Below are 22,683 nucleotides of genomic sequence, written 5' to 3'. Positions count from 1 at the left end.
GAATGTTGAAAGGTTCCTGTTCTCCCATTCCTTGAGCTTGTCTATGTACCTCTGAATGGTAGCTCTGCCCTCAGGCATATTGGCTGGTCCTCCCAGTTTGGTGTCACCTGCAAACTATGTATAAGAGCACGTAAAAAGAGAACTCCTGTTATCTTCTCTTGAAACTTTTACCAGCATCATCATGCCTGCCATCAGTCTTGTGTTTGTTGAAACAGTCCAGTTTTTTCAATTTGCTGATGTCAGTCGTAGTTTCTAAACCTCTGATAATGTTACTGATCTCTTCTAGTCTATCCTTTTCTTGACATTCAGTGTCCAAAGCTGGATGCATTATTTCACCTGGAATGTTTCATGCCAGTGTGATATTTGCCTTTTTGCTACAAAATAAGCTGGACGTATTCAACTGTGATCTACTATAACTCCTTGATCCTGTTGTAGAGAACTTGCTACAAAGCCAGATGTTTCCTATTGTGCAGTTGATTATTGCTTCCTTTGAACTTGTTGTGGTACTTATTGAATTGCATCCTATTATTTTTAGATTGTTTCTCATCATATAATCTAAAGTCTCCTCAAATAATCTTGCAGTCTCTACCAGTTTCTTGTCATCTGTGAAATTAATTTAATAAGCATGCACTCTATTTTATGATCTAAGACACTCCTCATGGAAGTATTGAGTAAAGCTGGGCCCAGACAAATGCCTGAAAAACTTGACTTGAAAAAATCTTTTCTATTGACAGTGGGTCATTGAACCAGCTAATTTTGTATGCATTGTATTGGGTTTTTAGAATATTTGTGAAAATTTCATGTGAGAAACAGTGTGCAGTTGTAGAGATTTTTTTTCCAGATGTGAACGCCATGAGAACAAGTGCAACAGAAGCTAATTCTTACTTTATTCCTCATTTACAAGATACTTTCTTTATTAGGGTGTAGTGGAGAGCAGGGGCAGAAGACTCAATAATTGAGAGTGATTTGGGAGAGCTGATCTTAGAATTATGGAGGAGAGAAGGTGGACATTTGGGCTGTTAATACACTGTGCTTTATAACATTGGATATTAGCACTGAGGAATCTTCAGTAATGTCTGTTTTGAGTATTTGTTAGTTGAAGCCTAGCCCTAAACCTCTGAAATCATGGGAATCCCTTCTTTTTGACTTCTGACCACATTTTTAGTTTCTCCTTTGAAAGTTTAAAGCTTGCCAGTACTTCTTGCTTGTCTTCTACAACAGTGAAGGAAGGGATCTGACCTTTCTTCCCAAAGGAGAGGAGAGATGCAACAGTCAGGCAATGTGCAGAAATGTATAATTGAACTGCTTTTATTTTTCATTTTTTTCAAAAAGGGAACAGTGAAACTACAAATAATATTATCTAAAATACAAGTCCTTCTCCAGTGCAGTTTTTATCTTAATATTAGTGTGAAGTGCTTTTTGGATTTTTCATAAAGCATATGCATTTCAGAATATTTCTAATATAACTAATTGTGCTCTTTATTGAATTGCCATTTTTTTTCTGCACTCGTAGTTCAGTTAGCGTCTGAATTTGGAACACATGGAATGCAGGAGAAATACTGTAATAAAATGTGTTTATTACAGAAGCTTATAATTCCTTTGATTATTCCTCAAAAGAGACAATGCCATTATTTGTTAATGCTCTATTTTATGATAATAATAATTTAGACTGTTGCAGATTTTACCATGTTCAAATATTTTTATAACCTGTAACATTTTAAATATATCTTTTTATTTAGGGTGTTCTCTTGGTTTATGATATTACCAATGGCCAGAGCTTCGAAAATTTAGAAGACTGGTACAATGTGGTAAAAAAAGTGAATGAAGAATCAGAAACACAGCCACTTGTGGCCTTGGTTGGAAATAAAAGTAAGTTATTAATACTTAAATATTAATTTAAATATTCTGGATGTTGTTCTCTATTGAAGAAATGGCACAGGGCATGTATCTTTAGTAACATGAAACAAAATACTGTCTTCTGTGTTGTTGCTGTATACAGATGATGTATTTGGGTGTACCTCAGGATTCTGGTTCAGGGCAGTTAGATTGAGGGACTTGCTGCATCATGCTTTGCCTAGCCTGCAGCCTCTCTGCCTGTGTTTTCTTTACTTGGAGAGCAGCACACAGGAGTAGAGAGATCTCTCTCACCCATATTTGAATTTGATAGGGCTTCAAGATATAGCCATGGCATGCATCTAGAATGGAGGACTGGGAATTTCTGGATCTAATAACAGGTATATTTCATGGTTCTGTTTGTCAAGAGACTGCTAAATTAAGTACTGGTATATATTATTTAAAATAACTACACTACACACTAGGCATAATATGTATGAGTTCCTTATTAGGCTTTTTTTGCATGCTGTCTATAGCTTTGCACATGCAGTTACTTATTTCCTGTTGTTCTGGGATTTTTTAACCTGTCCTCTTTTTGCTCACGTAAGTATGATATAATGGTTTTCTTCTGACCACCAAAATATGGCAATTTAAATAACCATCACCTAGTTAGTTTCCTAATTAGTTGGATTCCAAATTCCCCCATTTCCAGCTAAGAAATCTTACAGAAACATCCTTATCAGCATATCTGAGGTCTTGATCCTGGCTCTCTTACCCTTTTTCTGTTGAAGATGATAAAAGCAACACAAAGCAATTTTAGAAACAAAGTGTTGAAACAGATACAGAATTTTTTAACGATGTAAATACTTTTCTTTTTTTGAACAACAAAAAACAGATTTTATTTTTTTGACCTTCCAAGTAATTTGTGTCTATCTCACAATGTCCATATCATGAACAAACCTGAAAAAAGATCTCATCCAGCAAGTTAGTATTGTTTAAAAGCATTTGAAAACAATGTAGAGACCACACTTTCATTCAGAACCATTAACTGTAGTGTTGCTACTGTGATGCTGTAACATTTTATGATATTAATTATGAAAGACTACTTATTTTCTGGGAAGAAAACAGAGAAGCTCTTAGAGTTACAATATATAAATAGCACTTCTGAAAGTATAACATAGACACTGTTGTACTCTAGCAGACCAGAGCCAATAATACAGATTCTGTTGAAATTCAAATGAAAAATATTTTTCACTGATTTATATTTTTTCCCAAAATTGGACTTCCTAGCTGGAGTTCTGCAAATCTTATGAAGTATTTACAGTAAGATACACTGTAACATAGGATAAATAATGTTCTTTTGCTGGCATGACATCATAGAGGTAGAAAATCAGACACTGGTTTCCATTTGAAGGAGTTTTATTTCTGTCATATACCTCAAGTATATATATTTTTCTCATATATGTGCCTACAATTCTTTAAAATGCAAGTATTTCCTTGGGAGCATCTGCAAATAGAATATGGTTTTGTAGGTGAGTTTCCAGATAAAGGCTAACACTGACTAGTGAAAGGGCTTTCATTTTATGAAAATAGCAGCTGAAGGAACAGTGTGCTTCCTACCTTGTTTTCCTTCAGAAGCTGTGTATAAAGAAAAAAAGCAGGTGATCCTAAGGATGTTTGTTGTTGTTGCACATGTCGAGCATGCAGGGGATGCTGCTTACGGAAGTAATTTTTTTGCTTTATTTTTATTTCAGCATTATAAAAATTAAGCTCTTAGAAGTGTATTGCTTTTCTGAATTCTATAATAGGAGGAGAATATCTAGGAGGGCTTCCACCCCAATACTTTAATGGCCTGTGAGAGGTAACTGTAGTCAGGCTCCTATTGTTACGTAAATAGAAAACAAGGTAAGTGTTTATATAGAAGCATGGTGTTGACTCTTGCATATTATGAAAGGATAAAGCTACCAGTACTAACAAGTTCTTCAGGTAGAATCACTGTTCAGAATAGCTCAACTTCTTCACTCAGTAAGTGATAAAGACGCTTGTATACAATGTAAGAGCAATAATAGGTTTAAAGCCAAGAAAAGCCATTGATGGATTGATGAACTTATTTGACCTCATGCATCATACAGGAGCAATACTTTCAGTCAATAGTTTCTGTCTCAGGATTGTACTTCTTTTTTGAGCTATACATGTCTTTCAGGAAAATATCCAGGTATGCTCACTTAAAGACTAGAAACGTCTATATCCACAGTCAAGTTATTCTAGCACGTAACTTTTTTTCTGATAAAAGTTTTAAAAAATTGCCAAGAATGCAGTTATTTTCATTCATAGCAACCGGAAAGAATTGGGCCAGTATTTAGATACCTAGATAAGAATTTGGAAGCCCAGCTGAAACCATCCATTTTGAAACCTTGGTTTAAATTTAGTCCTGCTCTTTTAAGGATACTTAGCTTGGGCTTAGGCTCTCATTTGACCATTTTCACTTACTAATACTGTCTGAAATAAATGCGTGTTTTTCCATTTTGGGGTAAATACACCTGGGATCTCTGCTGTAGTGCTTCAGAAATAGGAATAAAGCCACCGTTTAAAAAAAAAAAGCTTGGAAGAAAACAATGAAAAATATTTTTCTTCACAGTGAAATATAGAAAACTGTACACATGAATTCTATTAGATGAAAATAATATCCTTGGGTAATTTTGTAATTGAAAGCAAATTACTTCAGATATAGCAGTATATGGTGAATAATTATGTAGTAGCTGTTAAATTGTCTATAAAACTGCATGATTTATTAATGTTTTGTTGTATCAATTTGTAATCATTCTGTTAAATGTGTTAAGTTTGTAGGAATTTCTTCAGTATTCCACCAGTTGTAATTTCTACATACAAAGTTCCAATCAGTCTCTAGTCTCTCATCCATCAGAAATTCATTTGAAAATAATAGAGTAGTATGAATTGAGATCTCCTAAATTCTAGACCTCCCCCCCCGCCCCTTTTTGTGAAGGACTGTCATTGCAGACTAATTTATTAAAAATAGTTGGGAGAACAAGAGCTACAGAGATGCAGTCCTCCTTTGTGAAAGTGGTGATTTATTTAAGGTGACTGTCTTCGTCCTAGGTGCTTAGTTTTATTTTTCATTCTTTCTTCCTTCCCATACATCTCTTTTTCCATAGCCTGACCTACACATTTGGTCAGAGAGAGTAGAAAACTGATTTGAGTCAAGGTCTTGCCCAAACCTGCTTCCTGCACTTTCATCCGATTATCAGTTAATTCTCTGTCTTTCCACAGATTTTTGTCTGTGTGGTAAATAACAAAAAGAATTGTAAAATTTAATGTAGAGTTTTTCTTATTAATTGTAAATCATAAGATCTTAATAATCCTAAAATTCACAGTTGGCGTTGAATCTTAAGTTTGACTTTCCTTGTAACTTTGCGGTATTTTAATCTTATTTAATACAAAGTATATTTGACGTGTGCTTATTTCTGTGTTGCTAACGCCACTTCATTTGCACCAGAAATAAGGGAGTAAACCTTATTGTTAAGATTAACAAATGCTTTTGAGTTTCAATGCAGTAACTTAGAACTTTTATAGACATGTTGCTGTCAAATACTTTGACTTATATTGTATAGTATAAATTGAACTATAGTTATCAAGTGAATGAATTGTGTTTTGTGCACTTAGGATCTTTGCTTAAATGTGGTATTGACAAAATTCAGTAATCGCAATGGATCTCCTAGTTGTTAATTAGAGTGTGAATTAGAGAGGTTTTACTGTGTTTTGTGTGACTGATGTGTCTCTCTCCTTTCTACCTTGACTACTTTATATATTTTCCTCTGCACTAATCTATAAACAGACTCCTCAAGTGTCGTACCAACATTTTCAGTGGATATATTGTAAACAAAAATTAACCCAGGTTGCATGGGAGCTACGCTCATTTTGATTTATAGCTACCAAGATGGTCTTAGGGCGGTGGTTATCTGTAGCTTATATAGGGGGTAGGAATTATCAGGTACCAGTGTATAGTGGATGGATGAATGATTTCTATTCTTAGAGATATTAACCAGATCCACTCCTCAATAAAGACTAATAACTCAGATTTTTAAACAGTCTTCATGACAGATGAGGGCACAGAGGAGAATGCATCAACACTAATTAAGAATGTTGACCGTTTGTTCGTCTTAGCCATGATTAATTGATCTTGGAGTGCTATCTCTGAACAGGAAGTGGTATGCTGTTACATTGTGAAGTTTAAAGGTTACATTTTAGTGTACCCTTTAACTTGTATTTACATACAACATAAAATGTTTTTACCTATCTTATCTGAGCACAGAAAGAAACATTTTTCAGCCCAGATACAAATGAATGTTTGGTGTACTGTGTACTAATGCAAATCTGGCTGGTAACAGGACATACCCAGTCTGCTTTTGGACTCTGTTAGGGCCTTATACACTTAGTCTCCCCAGTTGTACTCAGAAAATTTCTTCATTGATACTCATTTTAAGATTCTGGCTTATTAAAATTCAGAACTATGCATTCATTCTCTTGTCCTTCCCAACCTCCTCCAGCTGTTTCTGTTCTTGCTTTCTGTGGACTTGCACTTGTTAGGTCCTTCACCTGTAATTAAGACAAGTGTTGAGCAGCAAATGCAAAGACCCCTGTGCTTTTGAGTCTTATGCCTGATTAAACTAAAGTTCCTGTATGCCTGACAGCAGGTCCAGTCACCTGAGCCTCTCACATGCTCCTGGGATTGGAGGGTAAACTACTTACATGTAGAGACTCCCTTAAAAAGAAAACCTTGTCCTGTGCTACGGTCAGTTTACCAACTCATTTGAATAAATGTAGAATGCTACCCTGTTTTAAAATATGTATAGAATGTTTGTCTCAACAAACTCGTAAGATTAATAGAAAACTGCAGTCTTATGGATTTGTTTGTTTCAATGGGTGGGTAACTTTCTTGTTAAAAAGAATTAAAAAACCCCCCTTAAATTAGTGAAAGGGAAAATCACAGGTGAAAATGATCTTTTATTCACCATAATAATATATTTCCAACCCAGTGTCTGAATGTGCTCTGTATTACTTTAGGGATGGGAGCAATCTAGAAACATACACATTTTTGAGTGATAAAATTACCTTGCTTGTCTGAGAAAGCATCTGTCTTGCGAGATTTTGATCCTAAATCATACTTGGCATAATATTAATGGTGCTGGCTACCATCACTGCCGAAGTGATCTATTTAATTATGTTTGTTAAATTGCTATGTGGTCAAGTCTACTAAACTGTGATATACACCACACAGGGTTACATCAATGGAGCATGAGCCTCAAGTGTGGTTCTTTAGAAAGTAGCTGAGCTCACAGGAAATTATACAGAACAAAAGAAGGAAGGTTTATTACTGTTGTGTAGCATTTGCTTAGACGTATTCCATTGGCTGAGAACGGAAAACACCTGGCAGGATAGATAACAATGATCTGGGCATATGTACTCCGTTCTGGCCCCAATCTCCATGTAATCTGCTGTGATAAATGTATCTGTTGCATCTGGTTGCAAATCATCCCATGTTTTACTTGGACCCTTCTTTCAGAATCCTTCATAAAATGATCTCTTGGATGGGAAATCACAGTGGACACAGCAGCTGCTAAATCACTTGGTTAAAGACAGATTTTTAGACTTCTGGACTTTCTTCCAGTGCTGCAACCATTATTGGAGCATGTATACAGGATATATTTTGATGGTGGCTCTCAAAAGGCAAGTGGCCTGTGCCAGAGTGCTAACAAAAAAAATAGAGTAGAAAGGGGAAGTCTTTTCTGTCATGCTGCTCAAAAGATAATTAATGATCGTTATCATAATTTTCTGCCCTGCCTGTCTTAAGGCCAGTTTCTGATGTTCAACATGGATAGGATTAGCTAGTAGTGAGCTTGCTTTTTGATTTGTGTTCTGCTGCAGTAAGGGATTCAGTGCAGGGATGAAGCTGAAGAATATATACATCTTGCACACAGAAGATATATTACTGTTATACCACTTGCCTGAGTTTGAGATCTGTACAGCTAGACAGAGCCCTGATATAAACTGGTATAGTTCTATGAAAATCAATGAATTTGCATTCATTTGAACCAGGACAGATAGATATCGTACAAACTGTTTACTGAAATTAATGTTTTCTCATTTGGATCATATGGTGCTTTAATAAGAAAGTGAGGATAGTCATGAACTAGTCCAACTGATAGACTGTTCTTATGTTATGCTTTTTTATTTTAGTGAGTATGGATAACCTGGTTTCTTCTTCCTGCACTTAAAGCCTTGAGACTGCACTTCAGTTTTTTATTTGCGCACGTAAGTTTTGCCTGCTAAGACCAACCAAGAACTAAGACCAAGTTCATGGACCTGGTAGAATATTGTTAGTGTAGTTGGAACTCAAATGCCAGTGTGACAGAAGTGCCAGTAAATAATATATTCTCATTCACTAACAGTTATGCTTAAATTCAGGAGAATCTTTAAAGTTGTCATTGAAAAATGGAAATAGAAGCAAACCGTTTAAATACAAAGGTTAGAACAATATATGTATCCTATTTTTATAATAATACACAAATGAAATGCTGAGAGATCTCTTACTGTTTCCATGGATTTTGTCTGTAGTTTATTTAGCAATGTAGACATACGTCTAATAAAAAAGATGCTGCATAAACCATAGTCCAGGCTGAATGTGCTTCTGTTTTTGGTTTAGGTAGAAATGTTTTTTCTGGCTGCGTCCTTCATACTTAGGTCTTCTTACAACAAATGGAAAGCCCTTAATTGTACCTAAGGGAATAGTTAATCTACCGTGGACATATGGTGGACAAAAGCTGAGTCTAGTAAATGAAAAAAATTATAAACAGAAAATGTGTGAATGTCTGCACAGTCTGAGAGTCATGGGAGATATTGTACTGTTGGATTGTAGCTTATTTTAAGTCAATATGCTATTCTTTTCTATTAGTATATTAATGGAAGTCAGCGCAGCATAAAATGCGTAGTTTTAAAAACCAATCAATTTCATGTCTATTTTATTGGATTGAAAAAAATACTTGTTAAGACAGGACAGAATTTCTTTTCTTTGCAAGTTGTCCTGCTCCCACCTTTGCCATATGACATAAATGCAATTTGATTTCATTAGTGGAGTGAAGCTCTCTGAAATTTTAAAAAGTTATAACATTTGATTGGGGGCAGTTAATCAGTGTTAACCCTGAGCAGCTCTTGGGCTTTATGGATTCAAGCATTATATGTGGTTGCACTGCTCCAGCAAAAGGTTAAGTATTAATGGAAAATGTTCACAGCTCTTTTACTCAAAGAAAACATGTTACTTGTAAGTTTTCTTTTGATTTTACTTTTACAGTTACATTGAATGTCTTCATTCATTTAGCCATCCATAAAGCAAATATTGTTGCACATGCAGTGGATAATAAGTCTTTTTAGGACTACTTGTGTGGTATGTCACAGATCATTAACTGCAAGTAACCACCTGACTTGAGGGAAGTCTGGAAGCATCATTACAGTGAAATAAGCTTTTATTTCTGTATCACTGCAGCACATTGATTTGTAGGAATGTCTCCATTAGCTACTGTGGAAATATATTCTCATATATTATTATTGAAGGAAGTTGATGAGAGAGGATAACCAAATTTCAAGTGTGAATAGGGCATTAGTATCAGGATTTTGGACAAAGTGGGAAAAAGACAAGTGCTATTGTAGCATTATTTTCTATTTAAAAGCTAGATAAGTCAGTAAACTAATCTTTTTGTAACGCTTCACAGTTTTAGAGTCAGACTAATAAAATATAGCAACAGTACAGTATTTATGTGTACACTGCAACTTCAACTGAAATGCATATGGTAATTGAATATGTTTACTACTCTGTACAGGCAGAAAGTGTGGAAGAGAAAGTTCTTCCTAATCAGCAGGGAAAACTTAAGCTTTTTCTGTTTATTTCAATGAATATAAAAATTAAAGATGTTTATTGAAAGTAACCAGTAATTAGTTCAATTTAGAGGATGAAGGATAGCCCATGTTAATATGGGGAATAATCATAATGGATAACCTCCATTAATATGATTGATAGGAGTTTGTAGTATGAAAAATGCCATTCTGAAACATTGTCCTGAAAATATTTTAGAAAATTTGAAGTTTACAGAGATTCTTGCTATGTTGCTGTTTTTCAAAATAATTTGCATTCAGATCCTTTAGGAGCAAAATACAATAGAAGACTGATAAATAAGTAGAGTGTTCAAATCAGCCTCTCTTAGTCCTATAGTATGAACTATGTGCATGCAGAGTTAAGAATGAAGAAGGAAAATTATGGGGAATGCATTATATGTATATTTTAAAATTGTTTGATTGTCAGGACATTATCATATTTATTGGGGATTTGCAAGAGAAGTGGAAATTAATGGTACTATTTCAAGTTTAGTCCACAGTTATAGCTCCATACACTTGATATAATGAGACATTCTGAGTTTATGATGCCCATTTCAGTATAGGAGCTTGTATACTCCTCTAAATGTGTGACTTTTTGATAAATCTTTAAGCATATTAATGCCTTCATGACATTAGCATCTCTGGTTATGAATTCTTCATTGTTCCAGTATTTGAGATGGTACGTCCTGATGAGGTTCTGAATGAGCTGCAATTCCTTTCTGCTATCTACTTTGGTTTGTTTTATAGGTCAGGTTTTTTGAGGAAAAAGGGGTATTTGAAAAAAGGTATTTCATTGTCTCTGTAATATGAGAGCGTGAAGGTGTTACTATGGGAGTAACTACTAAACCAGTATCAAACTTTGTTTGATCTTAATAGTTCACTGAGATAAGCCAGATAGTTTAAATGCAGACAGCATTGTTGTTGTTATTGTTGTTATTTACACTCTGTGCTTCCAGCCCTCATGATATGGAGCATAAACTCAAAATATGTTTGTTGTTTTCAAAGGAGAGATCTAAGATTCTGTAGTGCCAAAAAAATCTATTAAAAATCAATTAAGATTTGCTGACACATGTTGATTAAGGAGGTGGAGTACAGTGATGATGAATGGTAAATTAGAAATCTAGTTTATTTAAAATAAGGTCTTAAAACCGGAGGGCTTTATGTACAATGTACATAGTTTCTACTGAAATACTGAGTTCCCTATGAAATTTTCATGATACATTTTAGCATTTTTAACTCAATTTTTTTTGCAGAAGTAGTGCTTTCAAAGTTTTATCTCCATTGCTAATGATGCAACAGTGTATTTGTGAATATGACAAGGGAATTATAAATATATAGCAGATATGTAACTTCTGCTGAACCCTTTGAGAAAGTTTGATTTCATTCCATCCATTTGTCCTTTGATACTCTGAACACAAGGAGCAACCATCCCATCTCACCCAGATTACTATTTTTAACACTTAAAAATTTTTACAACTGTAAAATGAGCCATATCACATTTGCTGCATTCCTTTGTTCAGTGTGGGCAATCACAGACCTTAAGATAAAAATTTTGGTTGTTTACATAGGTGTAAATTTAGAGCATGTTTAGTGACTTCAGATGAGTTTACTCTCATGTTTTCATGATTAGTCCCTAGATTATAATATTATTTTGAGGTTTTTTTTTATATATATACTGTGTGGTCTTTCTTTTGTGGTAAGTATTGTCCAATGTGTTTACTTAATTATGTGTGATAATAGGAATATATCATACTAGTATAATACTAGTATGTGATGGTAGAATTCATTAGTTTTGAAATATGTATGCAGAAAGAGAAATAACATTACCTTTTTCTGACTTTGACTAGAGAACACATTCCTAAGCATTCCTACATAACAGCATTTGAAAACTGCCATCAGGATCATTGCTCTCTTGTTTCAGATGCTAAAGAAACACAAATTCAAAAAAAGCTACAGACTAAATAGTTGAATGGAACACACGGAATAGTAAAATGTCTTAAGAAAGGCTCGCTTCTGAAAAATACTGGGATATAATCATGTATATTGAGGGTAACTTTAACTTTAAAATGCTGGATTTTGCAGTATTAAGCATTTTTTTTGGTAGATAATTGAAAATGAAGGCTGGACAAAATAACATTTGTACAGATAGCACACCTTTGATATTGTTGAAAGAGAGACACACCTTCAGTTGCTAAAAACTTACTGTATACATTTACAGGAGAAGTTTGAAAAGTTATTTGCTGTAGGCATGCAGAAGGAAGAAAGCAGTGTATAGGAGTTGTTGGTCAGGCTGTTAAGTTGAACTGTTTCGAAAATATTTTTATGTTCTGCTGCCCACATAGAAAACTGTGGCATTTTGGAATCTACTTCTCAGTTCCCCTCCAAAACCTTTATGGAAAAGCTTGAAGTATTTTGACTGGGAGATGCCACTGCTGTGTCTCATGGCAAGTGTAGTGCTGATGCTTCTCTTCCCATTCTCCTGCAGGCTATGCTCCTAATGCTATGGGCGTAAAGGCTGGGTTTGTTTTTGTTTTATTTTTCCCTTTGTCTTCCATGATGTATCACATCCTCTTAGGTATGATAGGACTTTGTGAGAGTAATCCATCATGGATACTGTCCAACTGGCAAATCCAAACTTGGGAGAAAATAACAGTGTAAGACAAACAAAAAACCCCTCTCATTAGGCACCATACTGATCTTTCTGAATCAAACTGTTCTGTTCTCTTGGTTGGAATTTTTTTAGGGAGTTAGTTTTATATGGAAAAAGGAACCTTTTTGAGCAGAAAAAGCAGTTTTCAGTGTAATAAAAAAACCCTAGTACTTCTGACTGATAATTCTGGACTAGTCCAACTGTAGAGAGTTTCCAGAGTTTTTGATTTTGATCCATTGTTCAATATTAAGAATACTGTTGTGGTAGTTTATTTTAATAACATTACCCTGTACTTCCAGATAATAGAGGGAAAAAAAGCCTAGTCTGGTTATATTGCAAGTCTGAGAGGAAAAAACCAGTTCTGTATGAAAAGTATTGACAGCTCTTTCACAGCAATATTCAGTAAACAATGCTGTAAATAAATTTTCTAGAAAGCACTATATAAAGCAGTTGTAAAATATGGAATACAAGTTCCGGCTGTATAGAAGTTACTTATTGCGTTCTTTACTCTCTTAGTTCTTGTCATCCTACAGTAACTTCATGCTACAGTAACTGTAACTGTCTACAACACTACTGATGTCTATCAGGAACAATTACTGAAAATGTCTGGACTTAATAATGTTTGAACTTTTTTTTTTTAATGTGAAGGGTTTTTATTTCTTAAGTTGTCTCAAGCTACACAGTAGAAGTAAAGGAAACAATGTAATGAAACAATAAAGAACAGTCATTGTAGAGATCTCTATTGCCAGCTAATACATCACCTAATTAATAATTGACAATTTTCTTTGTCTGGCTTTTTAAAGTACATATGTTAAGATGACCTCCTCTTACACCGTAAGTTTTGCAGTTTTATTTTGGGAATGATGTATCCAAAAGGCTTTTAGAGAATAGTTACTGGTTTAGTTGCATGTTTAAGTGGTTGATCACTAGGGCAATAATGCTGGTTTCTGAGCACAGCCAGTACTTTTTCCAGCTGCTTTATAGTGATATCTTGAATCTTAAAATGTAATCTATATGGGTAAGCCACAAAAGCCACTATATATTAAAGCAGATTCTGACAGTAAATCAAAATTGAACAGCTGGCAACACTACTAAAGTCATAAACTTATTTATTAAAAAAACTAAACAGAAGAATTATATTAAAAAGAGAGGAATATGTTCTACAGACCAGTGGATATAGCTTAAAACCTGGAAAGTGCTGCAGATTAAGGGCCCAATTTATGAACATCTGTTCTGGCAGTTTCTGTGAGATTCTCATGTTCTTTACAATAAAAGTGTGAAACATGTTTTTCCCCCCATACTAATCATGCTTTTCTGCAGTTCATAAAACTTGCATCGAGCCTTATGCAACTGGGCCTGTCTGCTTTACACACTTGCTGGAGTAATTACTATTCACGAAAGAGTAAGTACTATAGCAACGTCACAGTCCCACGGTATACACTTATCCTGACTTGTTCCAAGTGGTCTCATTGACTTCCAAAGCAGTGAAAGAACACTGAAGTTTCCTTCATATATTTAAACTTAGAGTGTGGCAATGAACTCATAATGGAAGCAGGTCACTAGAGAGCAAAATGGACAGAAAAATGTCTTGTATATGGTTTCTCTAAAATTGAAGCGTACTTACAAATCTGCCGTTTTGCTCTTTAAGAGTCACCAAAACAACTGTTAACTCCCCTCATCTCTTAATTTTGAAATAACTGATCATAGAATCATTATTTTAATTACGATGTTTACACTGAATAGTATCCTACATTTTTGTCATATTGACAGGTATGTGGGGATAAGCTTTAGGATATTCTTGATCCGCTTTGAGAGGCAACTGAAGGATCATAAATTCAAAACTGAGTGTCTAGTTCCACTGTCAGCGGTACTGTTTTGCCTTTGACGTCTGTATGACCAAGATTTGTTTCAGAGATTTTAGCCACAAGCCTGTTTTATAATCAGGCTTGATCTGCGTGGCACAGGTCATAATATTTTGCTCTCTAACTCTTTCTTCATGTCTAGTAATTCAGACTGGACTAGAATAGATCATTGTGAAAAGGCCATCAGTTTTTCTCTTAAGCAGTGCAGACTCTACTAACATCCCAAGCCCTGCTGCCATTCGGAGACAAAGTCAGTCTCTCAACAAAGTCAGAGATTAGGAAACCAAGGTGCAAAGGGGACACTGAGCAAACATGCAATAAAACCACTTTCCTTATCCTGAGCAGATTATATTGCTTTATTGATGAAAATTGTTTAGCTTTCTTTCCATTTGAATTTGAATAGTTTCACCGTGTAATGCCTTTATTCATTAGGTTGCAGAACCATATACTTTTACGGTTGTTTAAGCTGAGGAGAACACTTCCAGCTAAGAATCCTCAAGACAGGAAAATCTCTGTGCTCCTTTTGGGACCTCACTTCTGTTACATTTAGGGTCATACTGACTGACAGGAGGGAAGAGGATTTCTGGTATCCTTTGGATGAAGAAATATCTTACGGGAACAAAGCATTTTCTGTTTCCATGCCATCCATTTTTGAGCGTTTTATAGTGTGGATGCACCTCTGTGGTCTTATTTGTAGTGTGTATCAATTTCTGAGATCGCTTGGACAATTTTTTTTTTCAGCTAAGTTGTGGAATATTAAGGAACTGTATTGCACAATAGAGTTCCAAATGTATATATACATTGTATACAATGGCCAAATGTATATTGGTCATTGATAGTTCCTTTTGTCTTTTCATTGAGCAATAATGTTATAATTGATTTCTGTATATTTGTAGTGCTGAGGGCAGTACTATTAGGCAACTAAACAAAAAGTGACTTATAACCACATCATAGTTATGGAAGTTGAATTTTCTTTCTGCTCTGTCTAATATGAAACATGTTTTGTTAATTCGTGCACTATGAATCATTTTATCTGTCAGTGGTATACAGTATATTAATCTGAGTTCTTAAAGCGTGGTTTTATTTTTAGAAGGTTCAGAAACATTAGTGCTGTATTTGCTTTATCAGTGTGTTTACCTGTGGTGAACTTTTACTTGTTATGTTTGATGTGTTAAAGTGCACAAATGTAATTTATATGCACCTAAATAAAATGTTTTACTTGTGACCTGGGTTTCATTTGTCAAACTGTGCTTGGATTCAGCAAGGAACTAACCCAACAAAAATCAAGGCTTCGTATCATCAAAGACAATATCAAGTTATGCCCCAGAGGAACCCTAGGCAGGGATCCAGATTGTAGTGTTTTTTATTGGACCTGACTAGAATATTCTGGATTCCTGGTTTTGATTAGGTCAGATTTTCATATTTGTTATGAATGCTTTATTTCTTATTCTTGAGTCTCTTGCATGTGGGTGGACAAGGGAGGCAAACAGATGACTGCATCACTAAAATTTTCCACCTGCCTCCCTCTATTAGGCTCTGCTGTCCAGGTTGGATTACATGTCTCTCTTCTTGCACTTTTTTATCCTCTCCATTCTCTATACGTAGTCCCTTGTGCTTGGTGCAAAGGGAATGCTCTTAATGTTGTTGGTTTTCTTTTTTGTTCATAGATTTTCTGGGAGTGCTGCATCAGCCTGATATGGACACGGGGTTTTCATTCTTTTTTTTTTAAATAGTTATGTTTTGAGAAGTGTGGGTTACTTTGCATACTTTTTTAGTATATTAGACATCTTATAAAAATTCTAGCAGCTTCTCTGGCTGAATAAACTTGATGGATGAACTACTAAAGTCTTTTGGTTTAAATAGTAGCTGTACTAGTGCACTGGAAAAGTTTTATTTTGGAGCTGTTACAGTCTACGGGGTATATAATCCACATGGATTAATGTGGCATTTCCTTCATAATCCTATGAATTTTCTGCCTTAAAAATGCTTTTAGGTTTTTCCTAAGAGTTTTAGTAGAAAAGACCCTTTAAATAATATCTAGAATTATTATATTGTCATTGTGTGCTTTTGTGCTTAAGGTGTACAAGTAGAAATAAAAAGTGGCATTTTTATTCTCCTTTCTTTCTGTGGGTTTTTTGTTTGTTTGTTTGAATTTAGTATCTAGTGCTATGTATTAAGTAATTAGGCCAAGAGGGCAGCATTTTTGTGAATATGCCGGTGCTTAAAAATATAGACTGCTGTCTGGTGGGATTTTCAAATGTGGTTAAACCATTGCTTAGTTGCCCAGTAGCTGCTTTGGTGCTTTAAAAAGTCGCCCTAGGAATGCCTGCTTGCATCTTTCAGTATCTCAGTACTGTTGCAAATCTGATTCTAAATGTTTAATTGTTCTAGGAAGATATCTCAATGCAGAGGAAGTTAAGTTCCTTTGAGAACCAAAACAGTAAATATATGGCAATATTAGTGAGCTAGTTCTGAGTTGTGTGTCTGAGTTTTCTGAGTTCCCAAGTGTATTTGGGAATAATATTGGAATCTGTGAAGCCACTTCATTCTGGAATTAATTTTAGGATTGCTCTGAGGGAAGAGCATGGTAGATAGCCAAATTCTATTATATTTGCAAAACACAATTTAATTTAATTTTGGAAAACATTTCTCCAGAAACATAGAGTTAACTTCCCATTAGCTAATAAAATCACTTAAGTGTGGTGCGCACTTAGTTTCGTGAAACTTATTTTGTGTGTTTACTCTACCTCACTTCTTGTTCTGGAATTCTTTTCCCTAGCATGAGCACAGCTGCATCATCCATTTCCACGGTCCTTTTAACCTCCACTTTTAATTAAAAAAAAATTAAATCAGATGCTGTTTAAAGCTTCCCGTTTAGTTTTGGGAAAATAAAAGTTCACATCTAGCTTAGGCGTGTGTGAACAGCTGTTAAAAGCCACAAGCAAAACGATACTTATAAAAGTGGTGGGGGGAATTTTAAGAGCAAGCTGCCAGTTTGACTGTACTTTTCAATAGCTCTTCACTTTCAGCCAAATGGTTTTAACAATAATTTTCTTTGAAAAAACCTGTGTTTTATAGAAGCAGCAGCCCAAGCAGTTAGGCCAGTGGTAATAGGAGGCAACTTGCCATTTTTCTTTAACTTTTTATGAAATTTTTCTTTGAATCTGGGGAAATTGCTCATTAGAGAGGTTGGAGGGGCTGATGTCCACCCGTGCCCACCCACCATGCAGGTACATCTGTCCCCATCTGATTCTAATGAGGGATCTCGTTCATTGAAATTCCTGAGTTCCAAGGCTAAGCATAGAAGGATAATACTTCCCTCGTGCCAGATTTTGCAGGCGTTATAGTCCTGCTCATGCCTTAAGCATTTTGAGGTAATCATAGCATTTCTTTTTTGAGTCTGAGTTACCAAATTTGACTAATCGATGGACAGAAAAAAGCAAGGAATTTATCAGATGTTGAATATTTAAAAGAAAGAGGAAAGATTTAGACTGTTCCTTGTTCAATCCACCTTCTGTACTGTAAGGAGCTTTCAGAGAAAAAAAAAATATCCTTCCTTCAAGAACATTTTGTCTTTACTGATGAGGAGGGAGGGGCTAGAGTATAAAATGCTCTGTGACCTAATAACCGTGTATATGTATCTCTGGAATTCGTTTGGGCGATTTTCTTTGGGCCTGTCCTAGCTGGTCCATTCCATAAGCGAGACATCATGGCTGCAACGCCTTCCCAGATGTATGGTGGCAGTCTGTCTGAACAGGCATGACCAGTCCCACTGTGGTAGGGGGACAATAAGTTCCCTTGGCTCAAGCTTACTGTGTCAGTGTGCACTAATACTCATTCAGAGCATGCATCTGGATGTGGAATTGTCTTCATACAGTTTGGAGGCCTGGCAGATACATGGTTGTAGCACCAGTCTGGGCTACATGTGGCATATAGATATAACCTCGTAAGCGTGAGTGTAACAGAACAAGCTTTGCATGGTAACTTGTGCCGATCCACTGAGGTGAGATGTCCCCTGAGCCACACGTTCTAATTAAGTCTTTTGACTTTTTCGTGGAGCAGCAGAATGATAATAATCATAAATGCTTTTGAAGTTTCTTCAAAGCTGCAATTTTTTTTTTAAATTGAGGTTGTTGAGGTGTTTGTTATCTTTTAATCTTAGCAGGTTACAGCCTGTGTTAACTGGTGCCATCACTAAAATGGTCTGTCTTGGTAGTTGTTGCTTTGTTACACTTCTAACTGCTGTGTTGGGGTTTCCGCACTCGTGTTACGCCTTCAGTATTGCTTTTGCCCCCAACAGTGTAGCCTGCAGTGTGCAGCCTAATGTTTTGGGTTTGAAGGTTCGGTATGGCTTTTATTTGACACATCTCTCTTTGCATTATGTCCATGTTTTCTTTGCTAGGGCAGCTAGTGAAGATGAGTTGGGTGGCAATGTAAATTTTGTTAAAGTTATTTTGTCGTTGTTTTCCGCTTATATGCATTAAGTATGTTATGACTTCATATTATTAGCAAGCAAGAACCAAAAAGCTTGTTAATCACATCCAATTTCTTGGATGTCTCATTTTTGTGTTGTTTAGTCAGAATTCCCTAAAAATTTCCCACTATCATTTCTGAAAGGAAAAGAAGCAGCAAGTAGGACAAACAAAATGCCAAGTGAGTAATTTCCTTCTGTCACAGTGAGTATCCCTGGATCTACACTGTAAAGCTCTCATAGGACTCCGTCTGTGCTGGGATTAGAGTTTTGGGTATAAATCACAGAATTACCCTCAAGAATTGGGAAAAGTTTAGGTGGTCCCAGTCTACACAGTCCATGTAGAAGGGCAATAATGACCAGAGGAATTAAAAAGCTTTTATATGAGGAGGGACAAAACAGATTGAGTTCCTTAGCAGTAAGAAAAAGACAAACAGGTGTATAAAACCATGAGAAGAGACTAGAGAACAATTATATAGCATCTTTTCAATACATATCTGAGGAAATCTCATGCTGTTTTAATAAACAGCAAGCTTAAAATAAACAGATGAAATTACTTTTTCACATTGTGAATAATTAAATTGTGGAAGTCCTATTCATTGACTGTTGTAGAAGCCAAAAGTGCACATGGGTTCAGAAAGGAACCGCAGAGATTTGTGAAGGGATGGTCTACCAGGGACTATAAAACATTTCAGCTGTATTCCTAGCAACCTGGAGATGTAGTGTCAGGCTGAGGAAAGCAGATTGTCTGAAAGTGAGGCGTGTATCAAGGAATGATCATTGTAGTCGTACTGCTTCTTATTTTCCTGCCTCAGTACCTGCTGTTGAGTGTTACCTTGAGGCAGGTAACTGACATGGGTTATACCAGACCTTCAAATATCAGACTTTAAAAAAACAAATTCCTGACCTTGAGCTGTTACAACTCCTGCTCCCCCACTCCACCCCCCAAAAAACCCCCCCAGAACAGCAAACAAAACACCCCCCTTGACATTTTGCCATCAGTGCCTTAGGTTGCGTAGCTGTATTTATGTGTATTACTTTGTAGCTGGTTGGTTGGAACAGTGCAGGTGAGAGAATGTGGCTTGGATTCTGGTGGTTGCTCCACAGTCTCTCATTTATTCTTCAATACAACAGTCTTTGGATAAAGTAATTAAGAAGTCTGTGGGATAGACAGAAGCACTGAGTATCTGAGTAATCCCTAGTGATTAATTTTAGGCCCTCAGGGTCTTTACAGTATCTGCTCTTAACAAATTCAGCTGTGTTCGTCATGCAGATTCTTCTGAAAACCCCACTTCTTGCCCAGACTATGTTAAAGAAGTTTGTTTTGCTGAAAATCTAACATGTTGTTTAATACATTTTTCTAGATATGTTTTAAATGGAAGTATGATGGTGACACAATTTTTCAAAGAGTGCTCAATTATGGCCTAAATGAATGTTTAACAATTAACTAAAGTCTCCTTACTATCCTAATTCTGACAACTTCACCCATGGAAATTATGCCTGCGGAAACTCCATGCCCTCTTAATGTATATTAGAAGAGGAGGAGTGTACTAAGTCACAAAGAAACTAGGTCGTCATCAGGGCTGTGCTAAAACTTTAGTAGATAATATCTCGGGGTTATTTACGAGGGACTTGTTAATTTCTTGACTCGTATTCTCCCTTTCCTTTTCAAACCTGGCAAAGGAAGTGCCGCTTATCCTTGAGGACTCCTAACTATAAAAAATAGAGTGGGTTTGTTTAACTGTTTGAGGTCATGACTGACCAAATAATCTGGGGAAATACACTTTCAGCATCTAAATTCTGCTGTAAGTCAGATGTAGCTGATTTCTCTAACTTCAATAAAAACTGAACAAAGCAGAAACTGTTAAAATCATCTTTGGTTTTAGGAATTTTTAGAAAAAAAGTGTTAAAAAGTTTACAAAAAGAAGTCCCAGCTGAACCTTAACTTGCTTGCTTAATATTTTCAAATTAAAGTGAATCCTGACAAAAATTTCTATGACTGCATACGTGTGTCCAAATGCAGCTGTTTTCAGTGTTGTATTCCCCTCACCACTCGGCCCAGTGTGAGGAGGTGGTTTCGCAATTGACTTAACCCAGTTTCACTTTTGTCAACTGTAGTCATGGTAGCACTGCACAGAGAGTTGGTTCAGTTCACTGATCCGACCTAAACTGAACAGAACAACGGGAGGAGTTCTTGTTTGAACGAACTTGTGGATTCCTTTTATTCTGCAGTGGTACTATCACAGGAGAAGGTTTGGAAGTGCTTGGCCAGCAGCACGGGGAAAGCCAGGACCATCCATTTGATTTGCAATTATGTTAGCTTAAGCTCCTACCAGTACAACTACCACTTTTCTAACTCTAATTTCAGGCCAGCCCCTTCCACTGAACCATCTACTGTCTTGATAAAAGTTTTTTTTGGTGTAGGTTTTTTGTTGCTTGTTTTGTTTTTGTTTTGTGTTTTGTGTGTGAGACAAGAAGAGGGAATTGGATTGCTCTGCACAGCCAGATGGCCAGGTTAGCTCTGAGAAGAGAATGGACCCTGCTTTGTTAGATCTGTAACAATCAAATTATGTACAAAGTACTTTTCTTATTCCTTTGGGTCCTTTATGCATTATATAGCTTTAAAGTCTTGGGCAAAGTTGTTAATGATTTTTGTTCTGTCCCTTGTAGCTTCCCTGATGAGTTGGTTCCTCTTGCTCATCTGAGACTGGCCAGTACTGTGAAGTTGCTCTATTAGTATATTCTGTCTTAGTGTGTCCACTATTCGGGTTTTTTAATTTGTTTGGAAAAATAGTAGATATAAACATTGTAGAAGAGCTTTTGTAGCTTTTCCTCAGTATCTGAATCAATTATAGCCTTCTACTAAGTTAATGAAGTTTTGGACCAAAGTGTTCACATCATGATAGCTTGTTTCTTCCTGACAGAAATTTCTGTGTGCTCATTCTACTTGCAGACAAGAAGAGTTCTTCAATACAATGATGAATCAATGATTGATGTATTGATTGAAATTCAGGGTTTTTTTTTTTTGCCTGGGTGACTAGTTAGTGATAATGAAATATGTGAGTGGGCAAATGAGAGAGGTTTGTCCAGTCCCATTTCTACTGTCTGGTTTGAAATCATCATATTGTTGAAATATAAATAGTTTGAATTCAGTTCTTTGTAGTCTTTGAAATGCTGTGGCTCAATTTAAGAAATAGCTGGTAAATTTACTATCAGTGATCTGAATATGTTTGGGTTTCATTTCTCTGTTTATAGTTAATCGAAGTATGTTATATTTCTTTACTAAGCAGTCTTACTTCTTTCTTATAAAAAGTAATTTAATATAAAGTTGAGTTGTACTATTAATTTTTTAACTGCCAGTTGAAAACAGTTTGGCTTGGTAATAATTAGTTACAAAAGCTTCCAAATGGAATAAAAACTGGGCTGCTGTCAAGCCGGATTTGATACACATGGAACAGTTAAGCAGTAATAAATTGCCTAGTAACTGAGTAATTTCACTCAGATATGTGCCAATCTTGCCTCTACATTGAAAAAAGTCTGGAAGAAGAACTGATGTTTGAAATTTCTTAATGCTGGAGGTTTATTGTAATAACAATAATACTGACTTGGCCTGATCTTTGAACATTTAAGGCTTGTTTTTATATCCCAGTGAATGATTTCATGTTCATTTATAATTTTTGTTGTGGGAGAGCTCCCAGAGGGGTATGTAGGAGAAGCACTAAGTGTCTCCAACTCTTTATTACATCTGCTGGAAGCAACAATGGAATCAGGCATGGAAGGGCCCTGGAGCTGACTTGGGTTGGCTCTGTTAGGAGCAAGTAATTCAGAGTATTGGATAAAAGCATCACACTTGAGAGGATAGCCAGTTTTTTTAACATGGCTGTTGGGCGTGAAATCAAAAGTATACCTGTGGAAACGGTCTG

General features: G+C 35.8%; 1 protein-coding gene across 3 annotated transcripts in view; it reads left to right on the top strand.

The window, feature by feature from the left end:
• The window catches only part of RAB28 (RAB28, member RAS oncogene family), a 67,265-nt gene that overhangs the window by 20,309 nt on the left and 24,273 nt on the right, over positions 1 to 22,683 (top strand). For all 3 annotated transcript variants that reach the window (XR_012042695.1, XM_072862711.1, XM_072862712.1), the window contains exon 4: positions 1,740 to 1,869. Coding sequence is in view for 2 of the 3 variants with exons in the window: in XM_072862711.1 (XP_072718812.1) it covers positions 1,740 to 1,869 (130 nt within the window). In the remaining variant the exon portion in view is untranslated. The remainder of the gene's footprint in view (positions 1 to 1,739; positions 1,870 to 22,683) is intronic.

Source organism: Ciconia boyciana, chromosome 5 (genome assembly GCF_034638445.1).
Source record: "Ciconia boyciana chromosome 5, ASM3463844v1, whole genome shotgun sequence".
NCBI lineage: Eukaryota > Metazoa > Chordata > Aves > Ciconiiformes > Ciconiidae > Ciconia > Ciconia boyciana.
Note: the sequence above shows the minus strand (reverse complement) of the source record. Positions and strands in the feature narration are given on the sequence as shown.